This window comes from Pyrus communis, chromosome 10, assembly GCF_963583255.1.
Source record: "Pyrus communis chromosome 10, drPyrComm1.1, whole genome shotgun sequence".
Lineage (NCBI taxonomy): Eukaryota > Viridiplantae > Streptophyta > Magnoliopsida > Rosales > Rosaceae > Pyrus > Pyrus communis.
Genome location: NC_084812.1, coordinates 23,149,512 through 23,176,683, shown reverse-complemented (window position 1 = coordinate 23,176,683; position 27,172 = coordinate 23,149,512). Strand labels below are relative to the sequence as shown.

The 27,172-nt window shown below is 38.1% G+C and overlaps 4 protein-coding genes and 1 pseudogene across 18 annotated transcripts; 1 reads left to right on the top strand and 4 right to left on the bottom strand.

Annotated features, from left to right (window-relative positions):
* Positions 1 to 586: 586 nt before the first annotated feature.
* Positions 587 to 4,592, top strand: LOC137748876 (probable inactive histone-lysine N-methyltransferase SUVR2). Its single transcript, XM_068489065.1, has 7 exons — positions 587 to 842; positions 1,057 to 1,101; positions 1,255 to 2,697; positions 2,814 to 3,079; positions 3,886 to 3,952; positions 4,079 to 4,129; positions 4,210 to 4,592. The coding sequence occupies exons 1-7, from the start codon at positions 603 to 605 to the stop codon at positions 4,354 to 4,356; spliced, it is 2,259 nt and encodes a 752-aa protein (XP_068345166.1). The 5' UTR covers positions 587 to 602; the 3' UTR covers positions 4,357 to 4,592.
* A 330-nt stretch (positions 4,593 to 4,922) lies between these two features.
* Positions 4,923 to 8,133, bottom strand: LOC137748194 (uncharacterized). Of its 4 annotated transcripts, none has more exons than XM_068488300.1 (3): positions 7,974 to 8,133; positions 6,229 to 6,607; positions 4,923 to 5,685 (listed from the first exon to the last, which is right to left on the bottom strand). In XM_068488300.1, the coding sequence occupies exons 2-3, from the start codon at positions 6,547 to 6,549 to the stop codon at positions 5,212 to 5,214; spliced, it is 795 nt and encodes a 264-aa protein (XP_068344401.1). In that variant the 5' UTR covers positions 6,550 to 6,607; positions 7,974 to 8,133; the 3' UTR covers positions 4,923 to 5,211. The 4 variants fall into 4 exon arrangements, with proteins under 4 accessions (XP_068344401.1, XP_068344404.1, XP_068344402.1 ...); XM_068488303.1 differs by lacking the exon at positions 7,974 to 8,133 and adding an exon at positions 7,893 to 7,956; XM_068488301.1 differs by lacking the exon at positions 7,974 to 8,133 and adding an exon at positions 7,632 to 7,860.
* A 7,092-nt stretch (positions 8,134 to 15,225) lies between these two features.
* On the bottom strand, positions 15,226 to 19,448 carry LOC137748019 (protein FAR1-RELATED SEQUENCE 3-like; annotated as a pseudogene).
* On the bottom strand, positions 19,363 to 21,426 carry LOC137747169 (uncharacterized). Of its 11 annotated transcripts, none has more exons than XR_011069924.1 (4): positions 20,915 to 21,426; positions 20,209 to 20,503; positions 19,802 to 19,886; positions 19,363 to 19,631 (listed from the first exon to the last, which is right to left on the bottom strand). XR_011069924.1 is itself a non-coding variant. In XM_068487210.1 (3 exons), the coding sequence occupies exons 1-2, from the start codon at positions 21,278 to 21,280 to the stop codon at positions 20,234 to 20,236; spliced, it is 636 nt and encodes a 211-aa protein (XP_068343311.1). In that variant the 5' UTR covers positions 21,281 to 21,426; the 3' UTR covers positions 19,363 to 19,631; positions 20,209 to 20,233. The 11 variants fall into 11 exon arrangements, 9 of the variants coding, with proteins under 9 accessions (XP_068343311.1, XP_068343312.1, XP_068343303.1 ...); XR_011069925.1 differs by having other exon boundaries at positions 20,213 to 20,503; XM_068487210.1 differs by lacking the exon at positions 19,802 to 19,886.
* Positions 21,427 to 22,180: 754 nt separating this feature from the next.
* Positions 22,181 to 26,895, bottom strand: LOC137747167 (disease resistance protein RUN1-like). 2 transcript variants are annotated; one of them, XM_068487201.1, is made up of 6 exons: positions 26,242 to 26,895; positions 24,749 to 25,847; positions 24,331 to 24,630; positions 23,362 to 24,183; positions 22,689 to 23,295; positions 22,181 to 22,595 (listed from the first exon to the last, which is right to left on the bottom strand). In XM_068487201.1, the coding sequence occupies exons 1-6, from the start codon at positions 26,751 to 26,753 to the stop codon at positions 22,423 to 22,425; spliced, it is 3,513 nt and encodes a 1,170-aa protein (XP_068343302.1). In that variant the 5' UTR covers positions 26,754 to 26,895; the 3' UTR covers positions 22,181 to 22,422. The 2 variants fall into 2 exon arrangements, with proteins under 2 accessions (XP_068343302.1, XP_068343301.1); XM_068487200.1 differs by having other exon boundaries at positions 22,689 to 24,183.
* Between the last annotated feature and the right edge of the window lie 277 nt (positions 26,896 to 27,172).

Sequence of the window (27,172 nt, the reverse complement as noted above, 5' to 3'; positions counted from 1 at the left end):
TAGAAATTTTAATGAAACATTATCGGACATGTTCATTTTTATCGTTAAAGTATTTCCCCAAAAAAATTTCTATTTTCACTTTTCATCTACCACCTCCTTCTCTCTTAAGTCTAGAGCCTTGAACTTCTTCCTTCTTCCTCAGACAGAGTTGAGAGAGGAGAGAGAGAGACAAGCTTACAAGCACTGCTGACAGTGAGAGTCACCGAGTTCTTCATTTCGTATATAACAGAGGTATACATACAAACTCTCCTTTCCCTCATCATTATATATATATATATATATATGTATGTATATGTACTATTCATTTGTGTGGTTGTTAATTTGTAAAATGGCTTCTTTCTTCATTCCCAGTTGCTGCTTCATCGTTTTGTTTCTCTTTTGGGGGTTCAAAGTTTGAATCTTTTTGCTTTCTCTCTATTTGTTGGCGTTACAGTGTGATTCAGGTCATTTTTCACAAATATATTTGCCATTTTTTGGATCAAATTATGGTGATTTAGTTGAATTTGCCAGTCACTCACTCCAGTATAATGCATTGAGGGTTAGTAATTTTAATTAGGGTTCTTTTGGATGTGACAGTTACAGCTTAAAGAAGTTCAGTACCCATGCCGCCAATGCCGAAGAAAAATCGAAAGATGGCGGCTGATGCCTGCCGTGCAATGAAGGAGTTTGGCATTTCGGAAGTTCGAACGAGGGCGGGGGTTATGGAACTTCTGAAATTGTATGAGAACAACTGGGAGCTTATTGTGGAGGACAATCACAGAGTGCTGCTTGAGTTTTTATTGGAAGGTGACACTGACAACAACAAGGAAGAGGAAGAGGAAGAGGCAGAGGCAGACGAAGAGGTAGTATTGTTTTCCTTATCGAATTTTGTCATGGGATGTTTGGCTTGTTGAATGCTTGTTATTATTATTAGATTTTGTCTTTAATTACTCTCATCTTGTATATATGTCATAGGAGGGAACTATGAAAATGTTTCAACTGAATCGTTTCTTTTTTCGCGCTTCATTTCTACGTATACGTTATGCTTATGCTTGGTCCTCATGCTTCATTCATTAGATAGTGGAACAAAAGGGCAAAGGAGTTTCGATATGTGAATCAAAGGTGAGTACTTTTTGATTCGTGGTTGTGAAGTTTCATGTCATGGAGCTCTCGTTGACAATGCAGACGGCATTTATAGACATTATAGTTCTTTTTCTTTTCCCACTTGCATGCTTATATTCTAGTGTTTTCGTGTTTCATATAATTTTGTGCCAGGCTGTGAAACGTAAGAACAAAGCAGCTCCATCTCATGGTAAAACTGAAGATGTTCAACTTCCAATCAAGAGATATTGCACAAGGCAACAGACAAAACAAGCATTGTCCCCTTTGAAATGCGCCACACCTTGCCTTGTAGAAACTCCATCAAAAATGGCACATCAGAATGAGGATTCTGAGGAATCTGAAGACTCTCAACCACTAGTGAGAAGAAGTTGCCGGAGACTCCAAGAAGGAGAGGTTTTGGTTAGTGGGAATAACTTCAGTCCTGTACGTAATCGCAATACACAGCTGGAAGAAAGTCTCAATATGATGTGTGAAGATAGTTTTTCAGATTTTGATGACGGTGGCTTGAAGTTCTTGGAAGTGAAATCATCCACTGTGGAGAGTAGAGGAGCTGTTTTAGATTTGTCGCTGTTTGATGTTGAATCATCTCCTCCAAAGGGAGAGCTCGAAATGTCTTTGATTTGTCACCCTTCTCTACATTCTGATTTCGATCTTCCACATTCTGATGAAGCTCTAGAATTATTGGAAGAGACATGCATGAAATCGTACAGGGTCAGAGAATGCTTAGTGGAGACAGGATTTGATTCCACTTTTGATGAAAGTACAATTTCCAGAGATGTAGCAGAGTTAAAGAATTCTGATGCACAAGATGTTCTTGAATCTCATTATCAAGCCAATGATTGCAATACTCTAAGTTCCCCGAGCGAATTATTTGTATTTCAGAATCTTATCAAGGTCGTTCCCCATATACCCAAGCATATAGCTTTTGGCTGTTTTAATGATCTTCACCGCTTAATTGGTTTTTCAAGTACGGATATTGAGAGCATCTGTGGTGAATCGGCAAAGAGATTAGTGATTTTCCAAGGCCATAAATCTCCAAAGTTACGCAAGTTGGAGGAGGTTGCTCATGACTACCATTCTTCCATTGGAGTTATAAAATCCGGTGTTTATTTTGAAGACATAACTAGAGGTGAGGAGAGAGTGAAAATTTCCTTGGAGGATGGAAAAAATGTTGAAGATCTGCCAAACTTTCTTTACATCCGTCAGAGTTTAGTTTATAAGAATGCCTCTGTGAAATTTTCACTTGGTCGTATGTCTCATGACAGTTGCTATTCACGTTGTTATGGGGATTGTCTGACATCGCCCATGCCTTGTGTCTGTGCTTCTGAAACTGGGGGTCAGTTTGCTTACACACCAGGAGGATTGGTCAAAGAGAAGTTTCTGGAAAAATGTATAGCCTTGAAGCGGGAACCTATACAACACCACTGCTTCTATTGTAGAGAGTGCCCTCTCGAAAAGTCTAAGTACGAGAAAAGTTCTGTGGCATGCAAAGGCCATTTGTTACATAAATTTATTAAGGAGTGCTGGCATACATGTGGATGCAATAAGAACTGTGGAAACCGTATTGTTCAGCAAGGCATCAGGGGGAAGTTGCAGGTTAGGTTATTCTCTGTAAGTTTCAGTTATAAGTTGTAACCCTAGTTAATAACATAGCTAGAGCTAAATCAGTTTTAAATGCTAGAGTCATTTGAGTGGTTGTTTATATGTTCCAGGTATTTTTGACACCCGAAGGGAAAGGATGGGGTCTTCGAACACTGGAGGACTTGCCAAGAGGAGCTTTTGTTTGTGAGTATGTTGGAGAGATATTAACCAACACAGAACTACATGAGCGAAATGTGCCAAGTACTGGTAAGAAGCATGCATATTACGCAGTGCCACTAGATGCGGGCTGGGGTATGAAGGGTGTCTTGAAAGATGAAGAGGCACTTTGCTTGGACGCTACTGTTTATGGAAATGTTGCAAGATTTATCAATCACAGGTGAACATTCATACTCTATATACACAGGACACTTCCTCCTCCCCCTTCCGCCAACATTGAACTTTTTTGTTATAATAATTATTGTTTGGTGTTTCTTTTCTTGCTTTTCAAGTTTGCTTTTCGCCGCAGGGGATGAAACAATATTCTATTTCTGCTGATGTTAAAAATATTTCTGCCTCTTACTGGATATATCTACTTGCACTATTACGGGCGAAGTAATTTTGGCTTAATATAGACACATTTATGTACATTTATAGGAAGAAATCTGATGCACTTGATCAACAACGATGATAACAGTTGCTGTTCCTTTACGTTGTTTCCAGTTTCTTTATCCTCTGCTCTTCCTTTACGTGGTTTTCAGTTTCTTTATCCTCAACTCAGTTCAGGTTACCCTTTTCTGCCAAAGTTAACCGGTTACATAACAGGACTCCCCTACAAATATCTTGGGCATGAACATGAAATCTTTTCTGTGGACTGCCCAGTTTCTTTTTTCTGTCGTAGATTGCATGCAAACTTAATCGTCCAGTCACTAATCTGTTGTACAAACGAAAAAAAATTCAAACTTTATCCTGCAATATAAATATCTGAAATATTGGACGAATGTGTGGCATTCAATAAACTAAATGAATGGTAATTAATACGATCATGGACAAGAATCATTCATCTCAGAATGTATTATAATTTCTTTATTGAAACACCATGTTTCTCATTCAAGCTGTCTCAGCGTCAGTCGAGTATATATATACCTGAACGGTTTTTATTCTTCAGTATCTTGATTGTATAGTAATAGTACATTTATTGTTCAGGTGTTCTGATGCTACCTTGGTTGAGATTCCTGTTGAAGTGGAGACCCCGGATCGTCACTATTATCATGTATGATTTCTAAAAAATTAATGACCTCGTCCTTTCAATCTTGTTTTTACGACTAGAACTTGTCAATGCATTTCTGCATACGGATACAGTAAACACAAGCTTACTTGATGTTTTTCCTTCTTGCAGCTTGCCCTTTTCACAACAAGAAACATTGCTGCTATGGAGGAGCTCACTTGGGTAAGAGGGGTTCACCAATACATGTTATTAGTGTTTGTTTGGTATCAAGGTCCAGCTTTCATATGTCTCTGTTGCTGCAGGACTATGGCATTGACTTTTGTGAGTTTGATCATCCCATGAATGCGTTTCGATGTCTCTGTGGGAGCCCACTCTGCCGTGATCGTAAGGAGTCCAAGGGTGACGTGCAGCTACGCACTTACGGTCGACGAAGACGATGCAGAGTGTAGTTTCAAGCACAATATGTCATCTCATACTATAAAATAGTTACCATGCTTTTTGATTAAATTACTAATTTGGTAATGAATTCTGCTGTTGTAATGGAAAAATCCCTCAAGCAGAACGTCTTGAACTTTTGCGGACATGACAACAGATTGAATTCTTGTGTTTTGGTGCCTTCAATTGACTTTCTCAAAGCCAAGTGTTATTGGTTTGATCTGGAAAAAGGGAATTTGTGGTGGTGGGGTTGGTGGAGAGGGATGGGAGAGCATCCGCGGGCGGATTCCTCCGTTTGCTCCTCAGCCTCAAGAGGTATTTGCAGCCGTTGCTCTCCACCCAAGGGCAGGTTCTTACGCTTCACTCGCCTATCCGCCTTACGTCTTACTTTTACTGCTATATTGGTAGTTACTTCACTTTGCTAACATAAAACAGATACTGGATTTGCCTATTAACGATAGTGTTACATTGAGTGAGGGCGAAGCCATGGATTGGATGGAGGGAAGCAACGAAGAAAAATGGGAGAGAAGCAAGGTGGAGGCAATGAAGAAAGAAGAAAATGAGGCAACGAAGAAAAAGATTAAGAAAAAGAACTAAAGATGAACATGATAAGATCACATCCACCACCATACTCATTTTGGTCATTTTATACATTCACAACTGTTTTATATAAAAATCTACCAAATACTTAACACATTGGTTTACAACTAGAGTTTACCAAGCACCTTATTGCTTCATTTTACAATTGTTTATTCTCACAACAAAACATAAGTAGTTCTTCTAAAAACACAGCAATACCGAACGAGGCCTAAGTAGCCAAACAGATCATTTATACATAAACGATTACAATCAAATTCAAAACATTTGATCTATAGAACATAAGGAATGAGAGCCTTAACATTTTTGGGAAAATCTTCAAACTTGGACAAATACCATCTTCTCGTCATGTAGCTTCTGGCGATCAAGTATAACGCTGAACCTATGGTGAAGGAGAATCCATACAGAGTTTGAGAAATAAGAGCAACCCCTACAAATCCTATGATTTCAAAGAGATAGTGAGGGCATATAATGATTCCAAACAAACCACCCTTGGGAATCTTATATTCCTTGTCACCCTTTAACCTCCTCATTCTCGAAAGAAGGCAATGATGGTAGAAATTGCCAGAAATCCCCAGTATAAACAGCAGACAGCCAAGGTACTTCAAATCGATTGATGGCTCTGGAAGCCCTTTCGTTAAGGATTGAGCATAAGTCACGCTAGCAGTACACACACCATAACTAAGAGAGATGATAACCGCGCTATCAAGGATCATTCCTCCGCTGTACTTGTGAATAAAAAGAACCTAGAAAACACGAAAGGTCATATTTTCCGTGACTTGAATAATAGTTGAAATTATTGTTAATGATACCAACCATAATTAAAAGCTAAAACTTCTTCCCTGGAGGATAGAGCTGAATAGTCCTAGCCACCAGGTTTTACTAGTTTACATGCAACAATAAAATATCAGACTCGTTTTAGGTAAGGATTTTCATGCATAAGCCCTTTATAACATCACACTTTAGAAAGAAAAAAACACTTCAAACGCAATACTTTTGAGCAAACCCCAACTTACATCCAGCTTACATTGGAACACAAAAGGAATTTCATAACCAAGAATCAATTAGAGCATGACAAAGTGATTTTTTATGAAGGTTTTCGTTTCTCCAATTGAGCTGTTGAAGTGTTTTTCTACGAACCTTCTAGTTCTCGGGGTTTTTTTTTTTTATTTACTAATATAGCTAGAGGAGACTATATACTCAAAAAATCATCAAATGAGCTTGTGCATTTCTTGGCCATATCTGGAAAGAGAAGAATAAAGGGGAAGTGGGGGAAGTAGTACTAGTACCTCTAAAATCCTTTTCAAAAAGTGAATTGTCAGAGCCGAAGACAGCAACAGCATTCTGATATCCTCTTGAGGATAAATCACAAAGGATGCTACAGCTGCAAGAAATGCCGGAGTATAAGCTATCAGCATGCCTGTTCTACTAGATAGTTTGATTTCCTTTACAGCGAAGGTTTTAGAACCGGAATTCCAGAACTTGGAATAGTGTAAGTGCTTTTCTCTTAGCTCCAAGAACCCATACACGCTTAATATTGTGAAGCTAATCACTGACATTGATGTGACGAAAAGAGAAGAAAGTTGTGGGAAAATGTATGTCGTTGACATAGTGGCCACCTGATTAGTCTTTCGTTTCTCCCTTTATTTCCCTCTATGCCTCAGATTTCTGCAATAACCACAGATATATAGGCTGTAAGGAAATATCAACACCAGTAGATAATCTTAATTCCATAATAAATAAGAGCATAAATAATATCCTAAATATTATTCTGCATCATTTCAATAGCCAAAACCTATCCTCCGAAATGAAAGGTTACCATGTAACTCCTTTGCATCGATTTTATGTCTCGATAGAATTTTCATATCGAATATTCAACATTTCCTCTAAATGCTCCCAATAGACTAACCATAGGATGCATGTAAATGCAACATATCAAACTGTATAACCAGAGAACAAGAGATGAAGGAACCGAAACTTCTCCTTATAAGAACAAGATACAAGCACACTGCCACACTTGATGCGAATTGTGTCATCCCTGATTTACTACTTTTGGACAATTCAATGACCATAAGCATTTTGTGTATTAGAAGAAAGAGTTGATTTTCACACACCAATTTTAACCTCTCACACATCCCTCTTTAGCTTGTCCCTCATTTTTCTAATTAGAGACGTTTTGAATATGAAAATTAGACGCTCTAAAGTTAAAAAAGTTGATCTTTTTGCAAAAGATTCATCTATGCATATATATATGGTCTTGCTACTTTAAGGATGCCCTTAATTCTAAGACCATCTGAATAACGAATTTCAACAATTAAAACCGTCTACGCTTAGTTCCTCATTCAAGGTTCATCATTGCATACAAAAAAATCATCTATATATGTAACGGAGGATCCATTAATGCACATATTGGGTCCGGGATCCCTACGGAAGCTGGAAAAAATGGTTCGTATGGTCCTACAAGAATCCTATGAGATCCAACATGGCATACCGAGACTCAACGGAGCTATGTACAGATGATAGCTGGTGTCTTTTAAAAAAAAAATATAAAAAAAAAAAAAGACCTGGAGGTACCAACAAAATGTCGACAGGCCCACCAAATGTTCAATGAAATGCCTCAACTGAACTCGAAAAGACTGCGCGGTATGCCATGTTGTAATGTTCACATCTAAAATAAGTTTTGAACTCTTACACTAGTGTCGTGCAGAACACCGAAGTTCGCACAAAAACCGAAGTTTGCATATCGTTAGCTATAGAATAAACCAACACCAATTTTTTCGAATTTCTGGAACCCTAAAAATTAATATTTGCAAACTAAAAAACAATACAGCGGTTGCGGGGTTTTTCTGAGAGGGAGAGAAGAAGTGAGCAAAATATGAAAATTAAGATGATTTGAAATGAATATTAAAAGATATAAATTACATGATTCAGGCACAATGGAGTGAAAGCCTACCAATTAACCAATGAACTGGAATCAGTAAAATCAACATATAAAGTAAGAGAGAGAGAGAGAGAGAGAGAGAGAAGTTCACACCGATGGCTACAGAGGACTGTCTGAGTTGTGGTGGTGGTGGTAGATCGCGCCAAAACAACAGTTCTCATATTGGGAGGCAGAGACGTGTTGGAAATAAAGCGGACGACTTTTGCTAATTTTTGTTCGCATCGTGGTGTGTTCTCTCGTGTCTTTTTTTTTTTTTTTTTTTTTTTTTTTGTAGAAAAGATAATTGATGGCAAGTTCATAGAAATATTTCAGCTTTTTCTGATTATAAGTTTAGCTTCTACATCATTAGAGCATCCCCAGCGTGGGGTTTTGCTCGGGGGACAGGCTCCAAAAGCATGGCCCGAGGGCCGGTGGTGATGCTCCAGCGTGGAGGAGGCCGAAGGCAGGGGGAGGCCCGAGGGCCAGGCCCGTGAGGGATTGCCAGGCCTTGAGCCCGAGGTGGGTCTGACGCAATGCTGACGCCAGGGTGGCGTCAGCGCATTATTTTATTTTTTTTGTGTCAGGCGCGTGCACCCCACCCGCGCGTGGGGGCGCGTCGCCGACACAAAAAAAATTTAAAAAATAAATTGTCAGTTACCGTTGGGAACTTAATGTGGACCGTTAGATCCTAACGGTCATTTAATGTGGACCGTTAGATCTCAACGGTAAAAAAAAAAAAAAAAGTCAGATTTAATATCCACCGTTCGATCTGAGATCAACGGTGGATATTAAAATGCTTTATAAATTAAAAAATAAATGAAAAAATAGTTTTAAAATTTTGAAAAGTTACCGTTGTGACACGTGGCACAATCTGGAGCGTTGGAATTCAAATTTTTTTATATCTAACGGCAGAGATTAATTAATTGAATAAAAATTTAAAAAAAATTGTAAAAAATTCAAAAAAATTCAAAAAAATATCTGAAAAATCTGAAAAAAATTGTAAAAAAAATTGTTTTTACTTTTCTATAAATACCTTCTCATTATCATCTACCTTACACAACAATTTCATATTTTCTCAACTACTTTCAATCACATTCATTTCTTTGTCTCAAAGTTTGAATCCATTTTTTTTCAACAAAATGACCACTGGTGCAGGTACGAATTGGTCGCTTATTGAAGATGTTGCGTTGTGTACTAGCTGGGTTGAAATTACTCATAGTTCGCTTACGGGTAATGAGATGCAGTTGCGAGAAATGTGGAGTCTTATTCATACCAATTTTCTTGAGAAAATTGGTGGGAAAAGAACCAAAGAATCGATGTCCAGTCGTTGGAAATTACTTAGCCAATCGTTTAGTACGTGGAGAGACGCTTTGGCACAAGCTAGTAGTAATATTCGAAGTGGGGAAAATTACTCGGATCAGGTAACAATATATTATTTATTTGATACCCAAATTTACATTATAATTATTTGTTACTTATATATATATATATATATTTGTTACTTATATATATATATATATATATGTATATATTTGCTAGTTACTTATTTTCATTCAAATTATTTATTTGTTACTTATTTTCATTATTTACTAAACTTGAAGCCTTCTTACGTATTTTCATTATATTTGTTACTTATATATATATGTATATATTTGCTAGTTACTTATTTTCATTACTCATCTTCCACAATCATGTTGTGAAGAATAATGCACGTCATCATGATGGATCGAAGCGACTCTACATCAAACAATCTGGCAGCACCCCTTACGATCGCCCAGCGAGCTTGGAGGATACCGAAACAACGCTCCACATCCTTCCTGCACCCCTCTTGACAGCTTGCAAAGTGTTTTTCCTTTGCACTCCGCGGACGTGGCACTGTTTTGACAAAGGTTGACCAGCGCGGGTAGATGCCGTCAGCTAGGTAATATGGCCCGTCGTACATACGTCCGTTGACCTCATACGTAACTTTTGGTGCCTTTCCTTGCAGGACATCGTTGAACACTGGGGATTGGGCAAGGACGTTGATGTCATTTTGAGCTCCCGGGACCCCGAAAAAGGCGTGCCAAATCCATGTATCAAAAGATGCCACCGCCTCCAGAATGATACTTTTTGCTCATTTTCTGTCCCCGTAAGCGCCTTGCCATGCACTTGGACAGTTTTTCCACGTCCAGTGCATACAATCAATGCTTCCAATCATCCCAGGAAAGCCACGCATCTCCGCCTTCTTCAACAGCCGCTCCAAGTCCATGCGTGTAGGTTTGCGGAGGTACTCAGCGGTGTAGATAGATTCGATTGCTCCGCAAAACCTCATCAGGGACTCAAGAATGGTTGATTGCCCCATCCTCGTTATCTCATCCACTTGGTCTGCAGATGCTCCATATGCAAGCATCCGCAAGGCAGCAGTAATTTTTTGCTCAGGCAGTAGACCCATAGCACCAAAAGCATCTTTTTTTTGCACAAAATAAGAATCATGGTTGCAAACAGCATTCATGATTTTGTTGAACAAATGTCGTTCCATTCTAAAACGACGTCTAAAGTACGTATCAGGGAATGCACTATTAGGAACAAAATAATCATCCAAGAGTTCCATACCTCGTCGTTGCCTGCTTCTATCAAGGTTTCCGGAACGGCTGGGCCTGCAGATCTGAGCCGCAGCTTGGATGACTCGACGGGAATGTGAGGCTCTGCCCCTTCTTACTTCGTCATTTCTCATTTGACGCTCCTCATCCTCTTCCCTCTCATTTCTTACCCTCTGGTGATTGAAGATTGCTTCAGATTCGTTAAACAATTCTTCCTCTTCCTGATTGTATTCCCACATCATCCTTGAGGAAGAAGAAGACGACATTGAAAAAAAGAAACAGAAACTATGAATAATGATACAAATTTTTGTGAATAAGGAAGCAGAAACTATGAATAATGATAGAGATCTTGAGAATTTTGGTGTGAGATTTGTGAGGATGGATGGTGGATTATATAGAGGATTCAGAAAGGATTAGGTTCTGCATAATGCCACGTGGCATGCCGTCATTCGTTACAAATCTGATGGAAATCTATCCTCAAAGATTGTAAACAGATTATGACACGTGGCATGCCGTCATTCGTTAAAAATCTGATAGAAATCTATCTTTACAGATTGTGAACCGATTATGACACGTGGCGCGACGTGATTGGTTAATAATCTTATCAGAAATCCATCACCAATAATTGTATTATTTTGTATTATTTTGTATTATTTAATAATACTTCGGATAATGACACGTGGCGCAACGAGAACGATTAAAAATCTTATCCGATATTACAATTAAAATTATTTTGTATTATTTTATAATAAAAAAAATAATAATATTTTATTGCCTATTGCCAGGGCTATTGAAGTGTAACGGTGGAGATGCAAATTCTATTGCCAGGGCTACTTACTGTTCATTAAGGGCAGTTACTGTTCATTAGGTGAATTGAATAGTGTATTGCCAGGGGGGAGGGCTCCAACGCTGGAGTTGCTCTTAGAGAGTTTCTAACCAAGATCTCCAATTTTTAATTTTAAAAAAAATTTATAATCCGTCATTTACCACTGAATCACGTATCTTTCTCCATCAACATGTTGGGCGTTGATGGGATAAAAAACTGAGACGTGTAATATTTAAAACATTGTGGGTCTGCCCGACGACAGGCAACTGTGGCTTTCGAGATCTGCGTGTAGTCTCTTTAGAACAATGACACATGGCTTAGTGGGGACAGGATTTGATTCCACTTCTATTGTTACAACGCAAATAGTGAGACCAGGAACAAAAAAGAACAATGACACGTGACCCATGACCCATGACATAATGTTTGAGCGGCTCATAAAGGAAAGTCTTTTTGGCCATTATTCACATAATTCCTCATTTTAATTTTTAAGATTTAAAATTAATAGAAGTAATCATTGATTTTGTCCATCATTAATCATGTTGATCATTTCACAAAAAATCTCTGTTAAATAAGGTTAAAATAACAAAAATATCCTCAATTCGGATGTTTAGGTGGACATTTTAAGTCGAGATGTGTCAGTTTGGTATTTGAGATTAAAACTCATATTGGGTTTGGTTAGAGGTGTGGCCATCCAAACCAAACTCAATAAATGATCGGGTTTAGTTTCGCATCCTTTTCCAATTACATCTTGCCCAATTGAGTTTATAAATTGTTAATTAAATTATCAATATATTTTTAAACTCAAATTTAATACTTAAACTACCTTCATAAACCCAATTTAATATGAAAATTTATCTTTAAACCCATTTAGAAAACAAAAACTATAAATCACTGTTCTGCAATTCATTCAAAGTGTGCTTTATCTGAATTGGATTTCCATTGTTCTTATCCCATTGCCGCTTCATAAACAAGACCTATTCAAACTCGCTCGCACTCCCATTGCCACAGTAATTAAACTCTCTATAACTCAAAATCATTTTATAAATACACGAAGTAGTAATAATAATTATACAAAGACAAAAGTTACATAGAATGGGTTCTTTTGTCTGGTTTGTAATGTTTATTAAGCCCAAATGCTTAAGCCAGTATTTGGGCTATAGTATCGTGGGTTCTTCTGAAAAATAATTGTTGTTGAGTGGCATTTCCTTGAATATATCCATTATGATTGCTCGCATAATTCCTGTTCCCTCTTACCAGAAAGGAGAAGCTTTTTAACTAGCTGGTGAATCCATACATTAATCTAATAAGATGATTAGCTCACCATCAAGTCAATCCTTATTCGTCGTTCGATCTTAATTTAACGGTGAAGAAAAAAGTACAGTAACAAAGTTAGATAATCATTTGTCGTTGCATTAAGATCGAACAGTGAGTGACCACAATTTCTTTAGACCATGAAATCTAAGAGAACAAGACTGGTAGTAGGACATTCTTACCATATGAATCTCAAATTTCAAACTTTGCATGCAGAAGAAGGCAAGAAACAGTATCATCGAAACCATATTTTGTCCAAATGCAATCCAACAGTAAATATGAATAGAACTTAAATAGGGAATCACAACTATGCCAAATTTACATAATCATGTAATACGCAATTCCACAGTAAGTATCAACGAAGGGAGGCACGTTCGTCAATAATTTGACTGACCTTATCTATATTCTTACATGTGTACAAACTATACAAATCGTGCATGGTATGACACGAACATATATACGACGAGGGCTTAGGCAATTGTTATAATGGGATGAGTCTAAGCTTTTGATTAATAATAATGTACAACCTCAATAGCATTGTGCTATGTATGTACAACGGAATATCTTAGGTATCAAATGATTGATAGTGAACAAACTTAGGGATTACTTTTATTGAGTTCAAATCTCAGCGATCAAATTGATGAGTTCTACAAATCTCATGGATCATTTTAGATAAAAAGCCTAAAAAAATGAAAAATTGATGCAATGCCATTAATGTAATCTGGTGGCTAGTTCAAATTCGATATAATACTTCCTAGTAACTTGATTTCTTCCAAGCGGTGTTTTAATTAGGAATTGTGCTTTCTTTTAGTAATGGTCCTTTACTATGCTATAGTGGGCTAGGAACTTGGCTTTGTAGTTATAATGGTTGCTGGCTAAGCTCTCTCAGTACTCAGAATGAGAAGTCAGAACATTAGAGACAGCAGGGGATTTGAATTTTGAAGTTTATGTAATTGTTCTTCTGTCTATTGAAAATGAATCTCACATTGATGAGAAGATAGACCGTGCATGAACTTATAAATAAGTTGAACCACTCCTTATATTGCCAATTGGTTTTATGGTGGAACCTCAACTTTATTCGTGGTATCAAAGCAAGTTGTCCCACGTGTAAAGCTAAACAGCCACACGTGCTCTACGTGATATCAAAGCAAGTTGTCCACGTGTTAGGCTTACGTGAGGGTGCGTGTTGAAAACAAATTACCCTTACGTGAGAGTGCATGTTGAGAATGAATTCTACATTAATGGGAATGGAACAATTCCACATTTAATGAGAAGGTGAAACCTCAACTTTCTTCACTGTCAAAGTCTAAGTAAACTAAAATAGCTTCGGCATCATTATTTGGTGGTAAACTAGAATAGCTTCGGCATCATTATTTGGTAATGAATGATTGTGATGTTGCTTTGGTTTCGGGGTGCCCCGACCCTTTCAACGATCAAATTTTCATGGTTTTTGGTTTGGATTTGAGATTGAACTCCAACCTGTGACATTTCACTTGTAAGTGGAAAGGGTGAAGTTTGACTTATATAAAATGCAAGCAGAATTCAATGTTTACGTGGAGTTCAATATCTTGTTATAGTTGATACGTTGTGTGAAATCGCTGACCTCAATTTTCAGTCTTTAGTCGTTGTTTGACCCATAAAACTCCAAAACGATGCCGAAATTCGTGTCATGTTTTTGGACGGAAAGGCTTTCGGCGTCGACCAAAACGATCGATGGCTCACGTTCACATCTTCAAACAAATGGATGCTGAGTTTGAAACTGTTTGATTTGATGATTTAAACTAGATTTTGACAGATTCGATTTGATTTGATTGGATTGGTTGATCGGCTACAAAAAGAGACAATAATCTTTTTGCCATAAAGCAAGTGATGAGGCTAAATCTAATATTTCTTAAAATGCCACATGAGTCGCATTGACTCATATGTCACTGACAATCTCTCACATATTCTTTTATTTATTTATTTTTAAACAAACAATATTTTACGCTAGTAAGGAAGGAATCGGCTTAACCTTATAATGAGCTAGATATAATGTAATTCAAACTTGTATTTGACGATAATCGAACTTAAGACTTCTCACTTACAAGTGAAGATAAATATCAAATGGCTTAAATATTGAGTTTTATACAACAATAAAATGAGATGTCCAATCAATGAATTAGAGACTAAATTATAGAATTAGTGCCTCACCTTTAACATTAGTTTAGATTTTTCTCCCTAAATTAAAAATTCGTTAATTAAAGTTCTTAAATTTCACCAAATGTGGAGAATTCTTATAATAATAAAAAAAGATTTCAACAAAAAATTTAATAGACGGACTGATGTTGTACTCTAGATAAAATTCAGGAATCTAAGGACTCGTTTGGATGTACTTTAAAATGATTAAAAACGTTTTTAAAGAAAATGTTTTTGGGTTCCAAAAGCACTTGAAATGCTTTCTGTAAGAAGCATCAGTTATGTGCTTATTCCAGGAAGCACTTTAAGTTCTTTTTTTTTTCTTCAGAATTTACTTGCATTTTTACTAAAAATTTGTTCCAAAAACTTTTTCACCAAAAGCACTTTCAGTTATTTTAAAAGCATATACAAACGAGCTCTAAATTAACGAATTTGCAGTTTAGGGACAAAATCCAAACTAGTTTAAACTCTAGAGACTAATTCTATAATTTGCTCTTATAAACCGAACCACCAGTCTGAAGCTTGAGATACAAAATATACGCCGTGGCTCAATTGCATCTGGACAGCCACAACTAACCATGCGCATATAAATACACCGAAAACATGGTTACATGGAAACAATTTATATACCCCCTACCTAAAACTAAACAAGATGTAGGCCTATGAATAAAACATCTAACTACAACTAAACCGAATTTCTTCATCGAAAGTCATCGCTCCTCAATCTCTGGTGCCACCTTTCATACAATGAAAACTTTGAGACGGTTATTGGTTTCGAAGCTTCTGGCGAAGGCGACTTCAAGGCAGATGAAATGACTCTCGTTTATATACTTCGCATCTGAATGAACCTCTCTGTTTTCAACACAGAATCATGATATAGTCACCAATTATAACACTTGTACCAAGAAGGAACAAATCCATTTCTCCCAAAATTTACTTCATACAGAATCAGTACAATTAAGTACAAAACATTATGTAAATGCTAAGTTGCTAAAGTATCCTAGTGTGGTTTTGAAGATATCAAGATCGTCTGAAAGGTACAAAAACGCTGAGGAGCTGCAGCAGCACAAAGACACTCAGGTTAGACTCGTAGAGGGGTGAGCGCTCATAGAGGCTCCTAGGTACTAATAATGACCGCAGCCAACCTAGCCAGCAATGATACTCCAGACTAAGCCTGGGTAGGTTGTAAGACCAACCACCATCCTTGATTCTCACATTATCGGGTTGTGAATCAGAATTAAGTTGTGGGGAAGTTGGATTCTCAGATAAAGTTATTCGTGCTGGTTTAGCCTTCCCAGTTAACCGCCCAAAAGGGCAAGTGAACCACAACAATCAAGGTCTCGAGACTGAGAGTTGACCACATCCTTTTATTTTACTTTTATTTTTTATTTTTTGAACTTCAAGCTTCAACGGAAATCTTTACCCTTCAACCTTCAGAAAATTTCAGCATCAAAGAGAGAGATGGAAGCTTGAGAGCAGATAATAGTTTCTACAGCAGTTAGATGTCATAGCAGAATACTCCACCTTCCTAGTTCCCTGAGAGTGCAAATACGAGAGACGGGATTGGAATCCCTGTGTTACTAGGGAGCTATAGACAGTTTGATTTTGAATTCCTTGATCTTTGGGTATTCACAAAAGAACCTATGTATAAAACACCGGGGAACTTTTATAAAGTTTTGTAGAGTATTGTGCTGTCTATTTACTTCTGCAGTTCATGCATGACCAATGGAGATTTATCTAAGCGATTATCACAAGGTGTTTGTTGTAAGGTTTTGGGTGAACCAAGAACCTATTTGACATTGTGGATTTGCACAGGCCACGCAAGGTTGGAAAGAAACATTGTAATGTTTAGGTTTCGGTTGTAAGGTTAACTTATATTGCGTGCTTCTCCTATTTGAAGGGTTTAGGTATATAGATACAAAAAAGGATTAAATGTCAATGTTTCTAGATATGTTGGTAGTACGGATGTAAGAAATAGATATAAAAAGTACTCTCCAATCAACATGTAACAAAATAGTAAAAAGGGAAAGGGACAGAACAACACCTCAAGAGAAATGGAAACTACAACGCATCAAAATAATTCATTCAATAATTTCGTATTCTAAGACCAAAGTAGTACAGCAAATAGTATGCTTACATTTGTCATAGCTGCTAAGCCATTGATCTCAACATGGAACCTAGTGTATCTCTGGAAACTTGAAACTTGACCTCCGTTTCTCCAGAAGTTGTCTTTGTATCTTGAAGCTGAGAAACCACAATAATGTCCATTGAACACTTGGGCAGACAAATTTAAGGAAAACAGAATAATTTCGTATAAAATCGGATTACTTAACGATATCATAAATGTTGACCACATATGGCCCGTTTGGTGGACTGGATTATGCTTAATCCAGCTAGACCCACCCTAAATATAACAGAATTATGAACCTCATAAAAAATCTGAGATAACACCCAGGACATATCAGCTTTTGACCCAAAAAAAATGACCCTTTCAGCTTCAGCAAAGCGCAGCCATCAAATCCCTGATGACTGTTGTCGCCTCCTGCTGCTTCCAGCCAGAAAATAGCTTAACATTTCCTACCTTGACACCCCATTGGCATATCCTTTTACACCCAAAAGTCTGTCTTTCCCGATCCTTTTACCGACAGGAAATCCTTATTCTGGAAGCCCAAAATCTTACCTACAAGCTACAGCACAATTCCTAAAACTTAACTTTGTTGAACTAAACCCACAAATTATTTTGCAGGTTACTCACTATTATACTTTCCCACCATAAACCTATATTGGCCGCTTAATCCAGAAATCTTTAGTTCTATACCATTCAACAACCTATACTGACAGCAGATAGCCCAATTCTCTGGAAATCAGAGCCGTCTTACATTTGACAACTCTGTGTCACAAGTCGAAATGTGATGCCAATCCAATTGTAAAACTAGGGTGAAAGCCTAGAAATTTAATTGTCATTACCTTAACACAAAGAAAAAACTGTTAAAAGATCTCAGCAAACTGAACTTCCTCAGAAAATTTGATGGGAGAGGGGCCGAAACTTTGAGTTTTCATACCTTCAAATTGATGACAGCAACTCTGTTGGCTGGTGCAGAGAGCTGCTGACTGACATAGGCCATCAATCTTAACATAGGCTCTAGTGCAACCCTTGTTAGCCTAAATTGTACGTCTTTCTCCCCTGCAGGATTCTTCCCATAATCTTGTAGCTACAGTTGAAGTAAAAGAAATTAGAACAACAAGCCAAGTAGGGTACATGACAAGGAACTAGCAACACAAATAGGCTACGTCAGTGACCAAATTCAGCAAGCATAAGTTATTTGAAAATACAGTGAAAAGAATAATTAAATGGGTTCAACACAAATAGCACGAATATTTAAATGGTTTTCACAAGATGATAAATCACTTCCGCACTAAAGTAGAATTTGGTTAACGAAAAAGTTATCACCTAAAATGGGTCAAAATCCTATATCTTTAGAGAACATATTCCAAAATAAGACTCCAGACCTCAGGTATAAAGGAAACATTTTTCTTTACGACAGCAATCTTTTTCCCACCTCTTGTAGAGCACTCATTGCTGCATTGTAAGTCTCTACAGCAACTGCCCCTTCCTCTGCATACTTAATGGCTTCCCGACATAAATTGTTAAAGCGCATGGTCAATGTCTCAATACCTTGCAGATCTGAACTCTGTTCATCTAGTCCAACACAGGATTTAGCATTTCTTGTCCATCGCTTCAATATGTAATGTAATGAAAGGGTAAGAACATTTGTTACTGTGAAGACAGTTAAAATATGTCTACACAGGATGCCTGAATATTCAAACATTTGACAGCTGCAGCTTGCTTTTATTCCGGATAAATTTAATATGACTATATACGCCTTGTCATCATGTTCATATTTTGCAACCCTGTATTTACGGACTATCCCATCACCCTCAATCTTATTTGCAGTATAAACAAAAGTTTCAACCAATTCCTCTTGAAACTTTGCAAAAACTTTTTTGGTATACAAGTTAGCTGCCTGCTGTTCCATTGGTGAAGGTGTCTTCAGTACAGGAGCAGTGCATATTGTATCATAATCTGCTTCTATTTCTTTTTCTAATGAATGCTCAAGAGCCCTTTCATACTGCTTAAATAACAGAGGTATACTTGTCTGTTGATTCACATAGCCATCGGAAAAAAATACTAACACCTTGGTTTGAGGAAATTGCAGCACAGACAGTTCCATGAAAATAGACCGGGGCCCATTGCTTTCGAGCATTATACACAGCCTGTAGCCAGTCGTTTCTCAGTAGATCGTACCTATCAAGAAGGGATGCCCATGATGATTCGAAATCCTCAATTGTCTCTGAAAAGTTAATGCAACTATATATCTCTCCGTAGAAGGAAGGATGACCAAGATATATAAGAGCCACTCTTTCATGACCTTCTCTTAAAATATGCCACTTGCATATACCGCATTTCTGGAAATACCTGAGCAACTGCTACTTTTATGGCTCTGTCTTGGTCTGTAGTTATAGAGACAGGAGGCCGATCATTCATGGCAGAAAGCCATGTCCAAAACAGCCATGTAAAGGAAGACTCAGATTCATCTAGAAGTAATGCACAACCAAACAATTTACACCAGTGAAAGAAGCAAAGGGGACTTGGTAATGATTGGGTCGATACATTGTATCAAAAATTACAGCACCAATAAAACAAATATATCATTCCTTTAGCTCTGACTGTGAAGTAATGCACAACCAAACAAGACCTTCTGGCCATGATTGGGTCGATACTTGGTAATGATTTACACCAGTGAGAGTTTTCTGAAATATATGAACAAGTATATCATTCCTTTAGCTCTGACTGTGAAGAGTTCCTCAAGATTACGCCCGCTGAAGCAACAATAAAACAAGCTGATTAATTATACAATATATATATATATATGAACTAAAGCTAATTATTATATAAAGGAGAAATTAGATTGTTTATAAGTTGAACACAAAATAGCAATGGTACGACCAACTTCCACTGTTTCCCGATAGAAAAGTGGTGTTTTGCATACATGCAATTGCAAAGAACGTTGGTCTTTTGTGCTATGATAGCTCTATTCTTGGAACATAAGTAACTGCTACGTTTCTTCCCATTACCTGCAACATTTGGAAGAACAGAAGAAAGCATAGATTCAGAACATTCATGTATGGCACTCGGAAAATTAAACAGTTTGTAGCTTGATCTTCGTATGTGCTGCACACGAGGAACTATATACATTTCAGCGAGCGAAGACATCCATACTGTTATTAAAACAATCAAGAAAGCGTCAATCTATCCTGATTCATCATTACTTCACAAAGTTTTCAAATAATAGATTAACCTCCACTATTCCTAGATCATATTTTATATGCACCAAGTGTATGTCTGGTTAATTTTCAAAGTTTCGGACTATAGTTGTCAGTACCGAGAAAAGTATACCTACGTGATGAAACATGTGAGTTTACTACTCGGTTTCAAGGGCGGCAATTTCGTATCTGACTTCTTCCAAATGCTCATTTATAGCGGTTACAGCATCCTGCACCCCTCTAATGGCCTCCTTGAGATCATTATCATACTGGGCATTCACTTCTGCCTCTTCAGTTCCGGCAGCTTCTGTTATCTCGTGGAGATGCACGCATTCATGCTCCATTGGTCTGTTAAATCTGCAATTTTCATGACTCACCAGACGCTCTGAGGGTCTTCCAGCCCTCTTCAACACCTGAATTGTCACCGTCTTTAAAACAAACAAACAACCAGTATACTTCATGTCAGAAAACAATGGAGCCAAATCTTGCAACAAACAACATAAGTACACACATTGCTCACAGTAGCAGAAGTGCACCAAAGATTGTTCCTTTTTCTTCATTTCTATCTATACAAGAAATATTAGAGGAGGTGAATTTGCACACAAGACCTTGAGTAATCGTTCTTAACCGCTTGAGCTACGAGCCCTTTACGTGGATCATGGGGTTCTTTATCTAGTTGTTCTATAAGGCTATAAGGCTATAAGCATCTAATTAACTTGCTACCAACAAAGCAAAGCCTTGCCAAATTATTTGAGCGGCAATTACACATGATAATATGAATTAAACAGAAAATTAAATTAAATTAAAAAAAATTGGAAGGATATGATGGATTAAATTACCAAATTCAATTTCTGCTTCTCGTGGGTCTGAACAGCTCTGAGGAGATGGGCTAAATCAATCCGGGAGAAATCGGGATCGTTGAGGAACAGCGATTCGATCCGAAGAACTTGCTTCGAACACTCGTTGAATTCGAGCGTCACCTCACTGCAAACTTGCTGGTACGCCAACTCCGCATCTACTCCCGACGACGGCGGCGACGACTCCATATACTCCCCAAACCCTCGTTTGAGCTTGGCGTAGGCCTCCGCCCTCCGCTGCTGAATTCCGAGGAACTCGCGCAGCAAAGCGACGGTTTTTGTTTTAGATGCCACACTTTCTTCTTCCATTGGGTCTGTGATTGATACCTTCTTGTCAAATTCTTCCATGCTCGGATCGGATAGTTCTTCCTCCTCCCTTCTGTCTTCGACCGCCACCAGGCCCGATGGAATACTCACTTTATTCACTAACCCCTAAAACTCAAGACATCTGAACCCCATTTTGCAACGCGGAATGCACTCAAATGAGAAATGCTAAGAAGCAAGACTCTTGAGATGCCACGCCACTTTATACAGTCCGCTGGTATTACTATTGGGTGGAATAAAATCCCGAAATTTCCAAACCGAACCGTTCGGTACCCGATCCCAAAAAATTTATGCTTTCTTTCGATAACCCCGTCCCGAACCGAAAATTAGATTATAATAATTTATAATCAAATTATATTATTAAATATACAATTATAATTATTATAGGCTGTTGGATTTGGTTGAGATTTAATCTCAATCATTCATTTATAATTAAAACTCTCTTGAGTCACTTGTCTTCATTCTGATTCTCTCTCCACTTTTCTTCGCTCTTCTCCGGCCAAACCCAAATCTCTCCCTCTCGACTAGCCTCCTCCTCAGTCCTCCATACACTTTGATTCTCTCTCTCTCTCTCTCAAGTCTAAATTGGACCAAGTCTCTCGGTCTCGGTTTCACCGTCGCAGATCCTCGCCTGGAATTCTTACGACGAGACGCCACGTTCATGGAGAGGCGTCGTTAGGGCGCCGCCGCTGACAATTTCTAGGACTCGAATTATTTTCTTCTGTGGTTGATTTTTAGGTTTGTGAAAATTTGGGATTTCTGAAATTTTGATTGTTTCTGGAATTGTATTTCTGCAATTGTCATTTGCAACATCTTAAAGATTTCCCCCGTGCCGAACTCTTTTCCCCCAAATTCAAAGAATTGATTCTTGCCAGTGTTGCTAAAGATACCTATGTCAAAGGTGTGTGAAAGTCTTTTTGTTTTCCTTATTTACAACTCGCATACAACCATAATGCCATAATGTACACAATATTTGATGATGCTGAAGACATTTGAACTTGATATCTAATAGGATAGCAAGGGTCTTTCATATCCCAAGCGGTTAACATGGCTTAGTTATGAACTCCAAGTCTTGTGTTTGAAGGCAGAGAACATCTTGAAGACAAGGTGATAATGTAGAGATGTCTGTATCTAGTAAAATTAATAACTCATGGAGGGCTTTTTGACTACTGTCGCTTCTTTTTCTGAGAGATGGAGGGCCGAACGATTTGAGTTAGCGTGAGAAGGAAGATGGCAGCAGTGACTAGCCCCCTCCATCCTCCCAGACGGCAGTTATTGCCTCTGGCACTCGCTGCTGCGATTTTGTGATCAAGATCGTTCCGTTGCTCTTCTTCTTTGTCTGAAAAACATACAAATAACAGAAAATTTTGAGAAAACTTGAATGAAATGAATACGGGCAGACCCCTAAGTGCTTTAATGGAGCATAATTTACCTGAGTCCATGATGAGGGTATTCAACCATTTCGGCCTACAAAAATCAGTATTTTTCGTTTCTTCTTCACTGAACCAGCAAAAGTGGTACATTCCTGATACATTCTCCCGCGGTGACAAATCCCCACCGATGACAAATGGATCATTAGGATCTGGAGTGGTGTTGTGTTGGGTACTCATCTTGTCTTGGTGCTCTTGCACAAGCTCAACCCCGAACTCCTTTACACGAATATATTCATGAGGTCTCTTCGTCATTACGGAAACAACCACTTCATCTCCACATTCTAATATTATTGTTTGATTGTCCATTATCCAATGGCTCAACCATGTCACATCTTCTCCCTCTCTTGCAAGACCGTAGAATTTTGATCCATAGACCCACGTCATACCCTTGCTCTTGTTGCTCACTTCAATCCACACAAGTGGATCAGGCGGAACGTAATTCTCCTCGTTTGCATAGGTAGCAAAGATGTTCAAGCCTAGAATTTTGTGACTTGCAAGAAAAGGCACAACAAAAGAAATTGAGGACTTGGTACTTTTATAGCTGAACCGGCCAGGAACCTCATTCCCAGCAAAATATGTGCTGTATAGACCATGTTGATGCAGTCCCTGTGTACATGGCATGGAAACGACTATATTAGGCAACTCTTTCCGATGAGAGAGAGAGAGAGGCACCTGAACTGGAGTCCAAACCCAAGGAACTTCATTAAAATTTTGCAAGCCGAAACGTTTCCTCATTTCCAAGTTGTGCAAGCTGAAAAGTTTCATCATTTCCACATCAACTCTGCCAATAGGTTCTAACTTGTGATAGTACTCCCAGTCAATTACATTGAGTTGCTCACCCACACAGATCAATGCTCTCAACTCATTGGCTTGATATGTTATAGTTTTTAATGATATGCAATCACATACAATAAGCCATCCAATTTTCGGCAACCCCACAAGTGATTCGAGCCTCTTACATCTCGATAAAGAGAGCTCATCGAGCCTCCTCAAACCTTTGATGAAAACAGGTAGGCTAGAAATTGGATTATCATCTAAATTTAGTCTTTGCAACAAGGATAGATTACTTAAATCCGTAGCAAAGGCATCATCAGAAAGATTGCACCTACTAAGGTTTAACGTTACTAAAGAACATGGCAAATAAGTCAAGATACTCGAACTTGTACCAGGCCGTAAATCGCTTAGAATACCATCTGTTTCGAGAACTTTCACAGATTCCATCTTCTTCATCATCTCATCAAGATTTGAGCAACCAGATAAATTGAGTATTTCAAGTGATTTTAGCATGCACATGTTAGGAAGCATCCTAAGATTCTTGCAATCCTCCATATTCAAGTACACAAGTCTCTCTAGGTTTCCAATGGATTCATGAACATCAAGCAGGCTTTTGCAATCTACAAGAATCAATTCCTCTAGATTGGGGCAGTATGAGAAGTCCATGGTTTGACTAAGGCCATGAGAATGGCTCACATCAAGGATCTTCAATGAAGGAAACTGCAGGAAAAAAAATTAAAATAAAGAAAAAAAAAAAAGAGAAATAATATTTGTGGGAGTTAATTCTAACATATGCAATTAGTCAACGAATCAAAACTTAAAAAAGCAAAAGAAGGAAAATGAATTGAGATGCGTAGAGTAACATACTTTTGTTCCTTTGTAGACTTGTGTCAAGCTACTATATTGCATTTCAAGAACAATTAGGCACTCCAAAGGAAAATCAATGGGTATAGAATCCAAAGGAAATTCAGGCCAACACAAACATCTTAATCCTGTAGGGAAATTTGCGTAACATCCCTCTAGCCGTACACGTCTAAGATGGAGTAGTTGTAATTTGTGCATCCTTTCAAATGCATTGGTTTCAAAGACTGTCTCATTTGTGTTTATTGGACTGTTTGCAGGATGCCAATGCATGTCCAGGACAAGACCTTGGATTGTTTGTGTACCCTAAAGAAAAAAAGGGAACAACATTAATATGGATAATTTTCACAAGAAGAGAAAAACATACATACATATATATATATATATATATATATATATATCTAAAAGGCATGTTTCTACGTACAGTCTTTTCCCTCAGTACTTGGAAGGAATCCTTACGACACCATAGTCTACTACGTTTCTCAGGCTCTTCTGATTCTAGGCAAACTATTTCTCTTCCCATATCACGAATCAGATTGTGCATGTTCACCTTGTCGTCTTTATCAATTTTCACCAAGCATCTATCAATGAGATTTTGAATGCCAACAGTTGTATAGAAATCACATCCATCTAGTATTCTAACAATGTAGTTTTTGTCCCTTCCTATTAGGAAACAAGCAATGTGGAGGAATAATTTCCGATCATGGTCATCTTGTAAACTGTCATAGCTTATTCTTAGTTTATTCATGATTTCGCCATTAGGAATAACTTTTAGCTTCTCCAATGCACTTTCCCACACACCCATACTTTCTCCTAACAGAGAAGAACCCAAAACTTGAAGAGCTAATGGAAGTCCTCCAGCATGTTGCACTAGCTTTTTTGAATATTCCATGTAACCTTCAGGGGGATGGTCCTGGCCAAACGCATGCCAGCTTAAGAGCTCCAACGATTCATTGTAATCCAAAGTTTCAACTCCGTGGACCTTAGTAACTTGATGTGCCTTTAGCAACCTTTCACGCCTTGTTGTTATGATTATTTTACTTCCGGGATAAAACCGATCTTTCATCCGTAGTACTGCATCTAATTGGTCCATATGGTCTACATCATCAAGAACAAGAAGAACTCTTCTAGAGCTTATGGCTCTTTCAATCTTACTTATTCCTTCACTGACGTTGTGCACTTTCTCCTTCTTCCCCTTCAAAATATCGTAAAGAAGTTGCATTTGAATTCGAACTAACCCATTCGGTTGACTTGCTGTTTCTCTGATATTTTCAACAAAGCTGCTCCCTTCAAAACTTGTAAAATTTGAATTGTAAACATATTTAGCAATTGTTGTCTTCCCTATTCCAGACATCCCATGCACAACAACTATACCGACATCAGTTGATCCATCTTGTAACCATAAATTGATGTGTTTGACTCGAGATTGGATTCCAATCAAGTTGGATTCAACAGCCAAGGGTGTGCGAATTAGCTTGTCACCAATCACCTTAACAATTTTTGTGATAAACTTTGACTCGTACCTACGAATTTGCAAAAAAATGAAATATAAATCAAACATGTTGTCTACCTAAGAAAGTTACAAAGGTAACAACCGGAAGGATGCTAAACTTACACATTATTTTGACAGCACAACTTAATTAGCTAAAAATAAAAATGAAACTTTGTTGACAACATGAAACAAGGGAAAACGAAATTATGAAAGTTATTATATGCACTTTTGGTAAAAGAATTATTGTATACACAGAGGATTAGAACTAAGAGGGGATTCGAACTCAACACCTGTAAAACACATGGGTTTAGAGAGATAAGAACAAATTGTTCAGAAAAAGGAAGGCAAAGCAAATTTTTGGTTAAAAATAAATTAACCTTCCAATATTGACGCTAGAAAGATAAAAGAGGGCAAATGAAAGTTACCCATCAGCTTGATTTGATAGGACCATCCCTGCTAGATCAGCAAGCTCTGCAAGTGCCTCCCTCCATCCCCGCACCTTATTCGGCGACTGAGTTTTCTCGTGTCTTGCAAATGCTTTTCCGATGCTTCCCGTCTGCTTCCTCGCATGGGATGGATCGACATCGTAGAAGACTGGTAATACTACATGGTCCGAGGTAGTCCTCTTGCGTTCAAGGATCATGACAAGCTCATCAAGGCACCATCTGGATGACGCGTAATCTTTCGAAAACACGACAACAGACGCCCGTGATTGCCGGATTGCTTTCTGTAGTCCTGGCTTGATATCTTCTCCTCTCTCAAGTTCGTCGTCATCTCGGAAGGTGAGAAATCCTGCGTTGTTCAAGGCTGTGTAGAGGTGGTCGGTAAAAGTCCTGCGAGTGTCTTCGCCTCTGAAACTCAAGAAAACATCGTAACGGTAACCCCAATGAGTGTTGGAATCAGACGATGATCCTTGAGCTGCTCTCACAAGCGCCATAGTTTACGATCGATGAACAAACAAAAAACAAAATAATGCTATGGTTTCTGTGGGTCGAGAGGTAGAAGAAGAGGGTGAGATTGAGAGAGCTGAGAGCGGGATGGAGATGGATCCATTTTTTTTTTTTTTTTAATCTTTTTCAGAGTTAACAGTGTTAAACTAGAGTTAGTAGCTGACTGGTGTCAAACTCTAAGAATGGCCACAGGGAGGTCACAGAGGCTTGTCGGTGCAGAAAATTCCAACTCCTAATTAGTTGGGTCATTCCTATCTACTTCCTGGAAAAATTGCAAATGAAAACGCGTCTGATCTTTTTGTAATTGACTCGTTTTCGTCAAAGCAAAATTAGTTGGGTCGTGTTAGTCAAAGCGATTATTATTAATTGTGGGGTTTTAGTCAATCAACGCGTCTTAAAGCAATTC

What these genes read in the sequence shown, in the direction of transcription:
- LOC137747167 (XM_068487200.1), bottom strand. Translation starts at nt 26,753, where the DNA reads ATGGCGCTTGTGAGAGCAGCTCAAGGATCATCGTCTGATTCCAACACT. An exon ending in CTATCAAATCAAGCTGATGG is followed by an intron (nt 25,848 to 26,241) that starts GTAACTTTCATT and finishes GCAAATTCGTAG; the next exon opens with GTACGAGTCAAAGTTTATCA. An exon ending in AAGTCTACAAAGGAACAAAA is followed by an intron (nt 24,184 to 24,330) that starts GTATGTTACTCT and finishes TTTTTCCTGCAG; the next exon opens with TTTCCTTCATTGAAGATCCT.
- LOC137748194 (XM_068488300.1), bottom strand. Translation starts at nt 6,549, where the DNA reads ATGTCAACGACATACATTTTCCCACAACTTTCTTCTCTTTTCGTCACA. An exon ending in TTTTGAAAAGGATTTTAGAG is followed by an intron (nt 5,686 to 6,228) that starts GTACTAGTACTA and finishes CGTGTTTTCTAG; the next exon opens with GTTCTTTTTATTCACAAGTA.
- LOC137747169 (XM_068487210.1), bottom strand. Translation starts at nt 21,280, where the DNA reads ATGGAAGAATTTGACAAGAAGGTATCAATCACAGACCCAATGGAAGAA. An exon ending in AGAAGCAGAAATTGAATTTG is followed by an intron (nt 20,504 to 20,914) that starts GTAATTTAATCC and finishes TTTGTTTTAAAG; the next exon opens with ACGGTGACAATTCAGGTGTT.
- LOC137748876 (XM_068489065.1), top strand. Translation starts at nt 603, where the DNA reads ATGCCGCCAATGCCGAAGAAAAATCGAAAGATGGCGGCTGATGCCTGC. An exon ending in GCATCAGGGGGAAGTTGCAG is followed by an intron (nt 2,698 to 2,813) that starts GTTAGGTTATTC and finishes TATATGTTCCAG; the next exon opens with GTATTTTTGACACCCGAAGG. An exon ending in CGGATCGTCACTATTATCAT is followed by an intron (nt 3,953 to 4,078) that starts GTATGATTTCTA and finishes TCCTTCTTGCAG; the next exon opens with CTTGCCCTTTTCACAACAAG.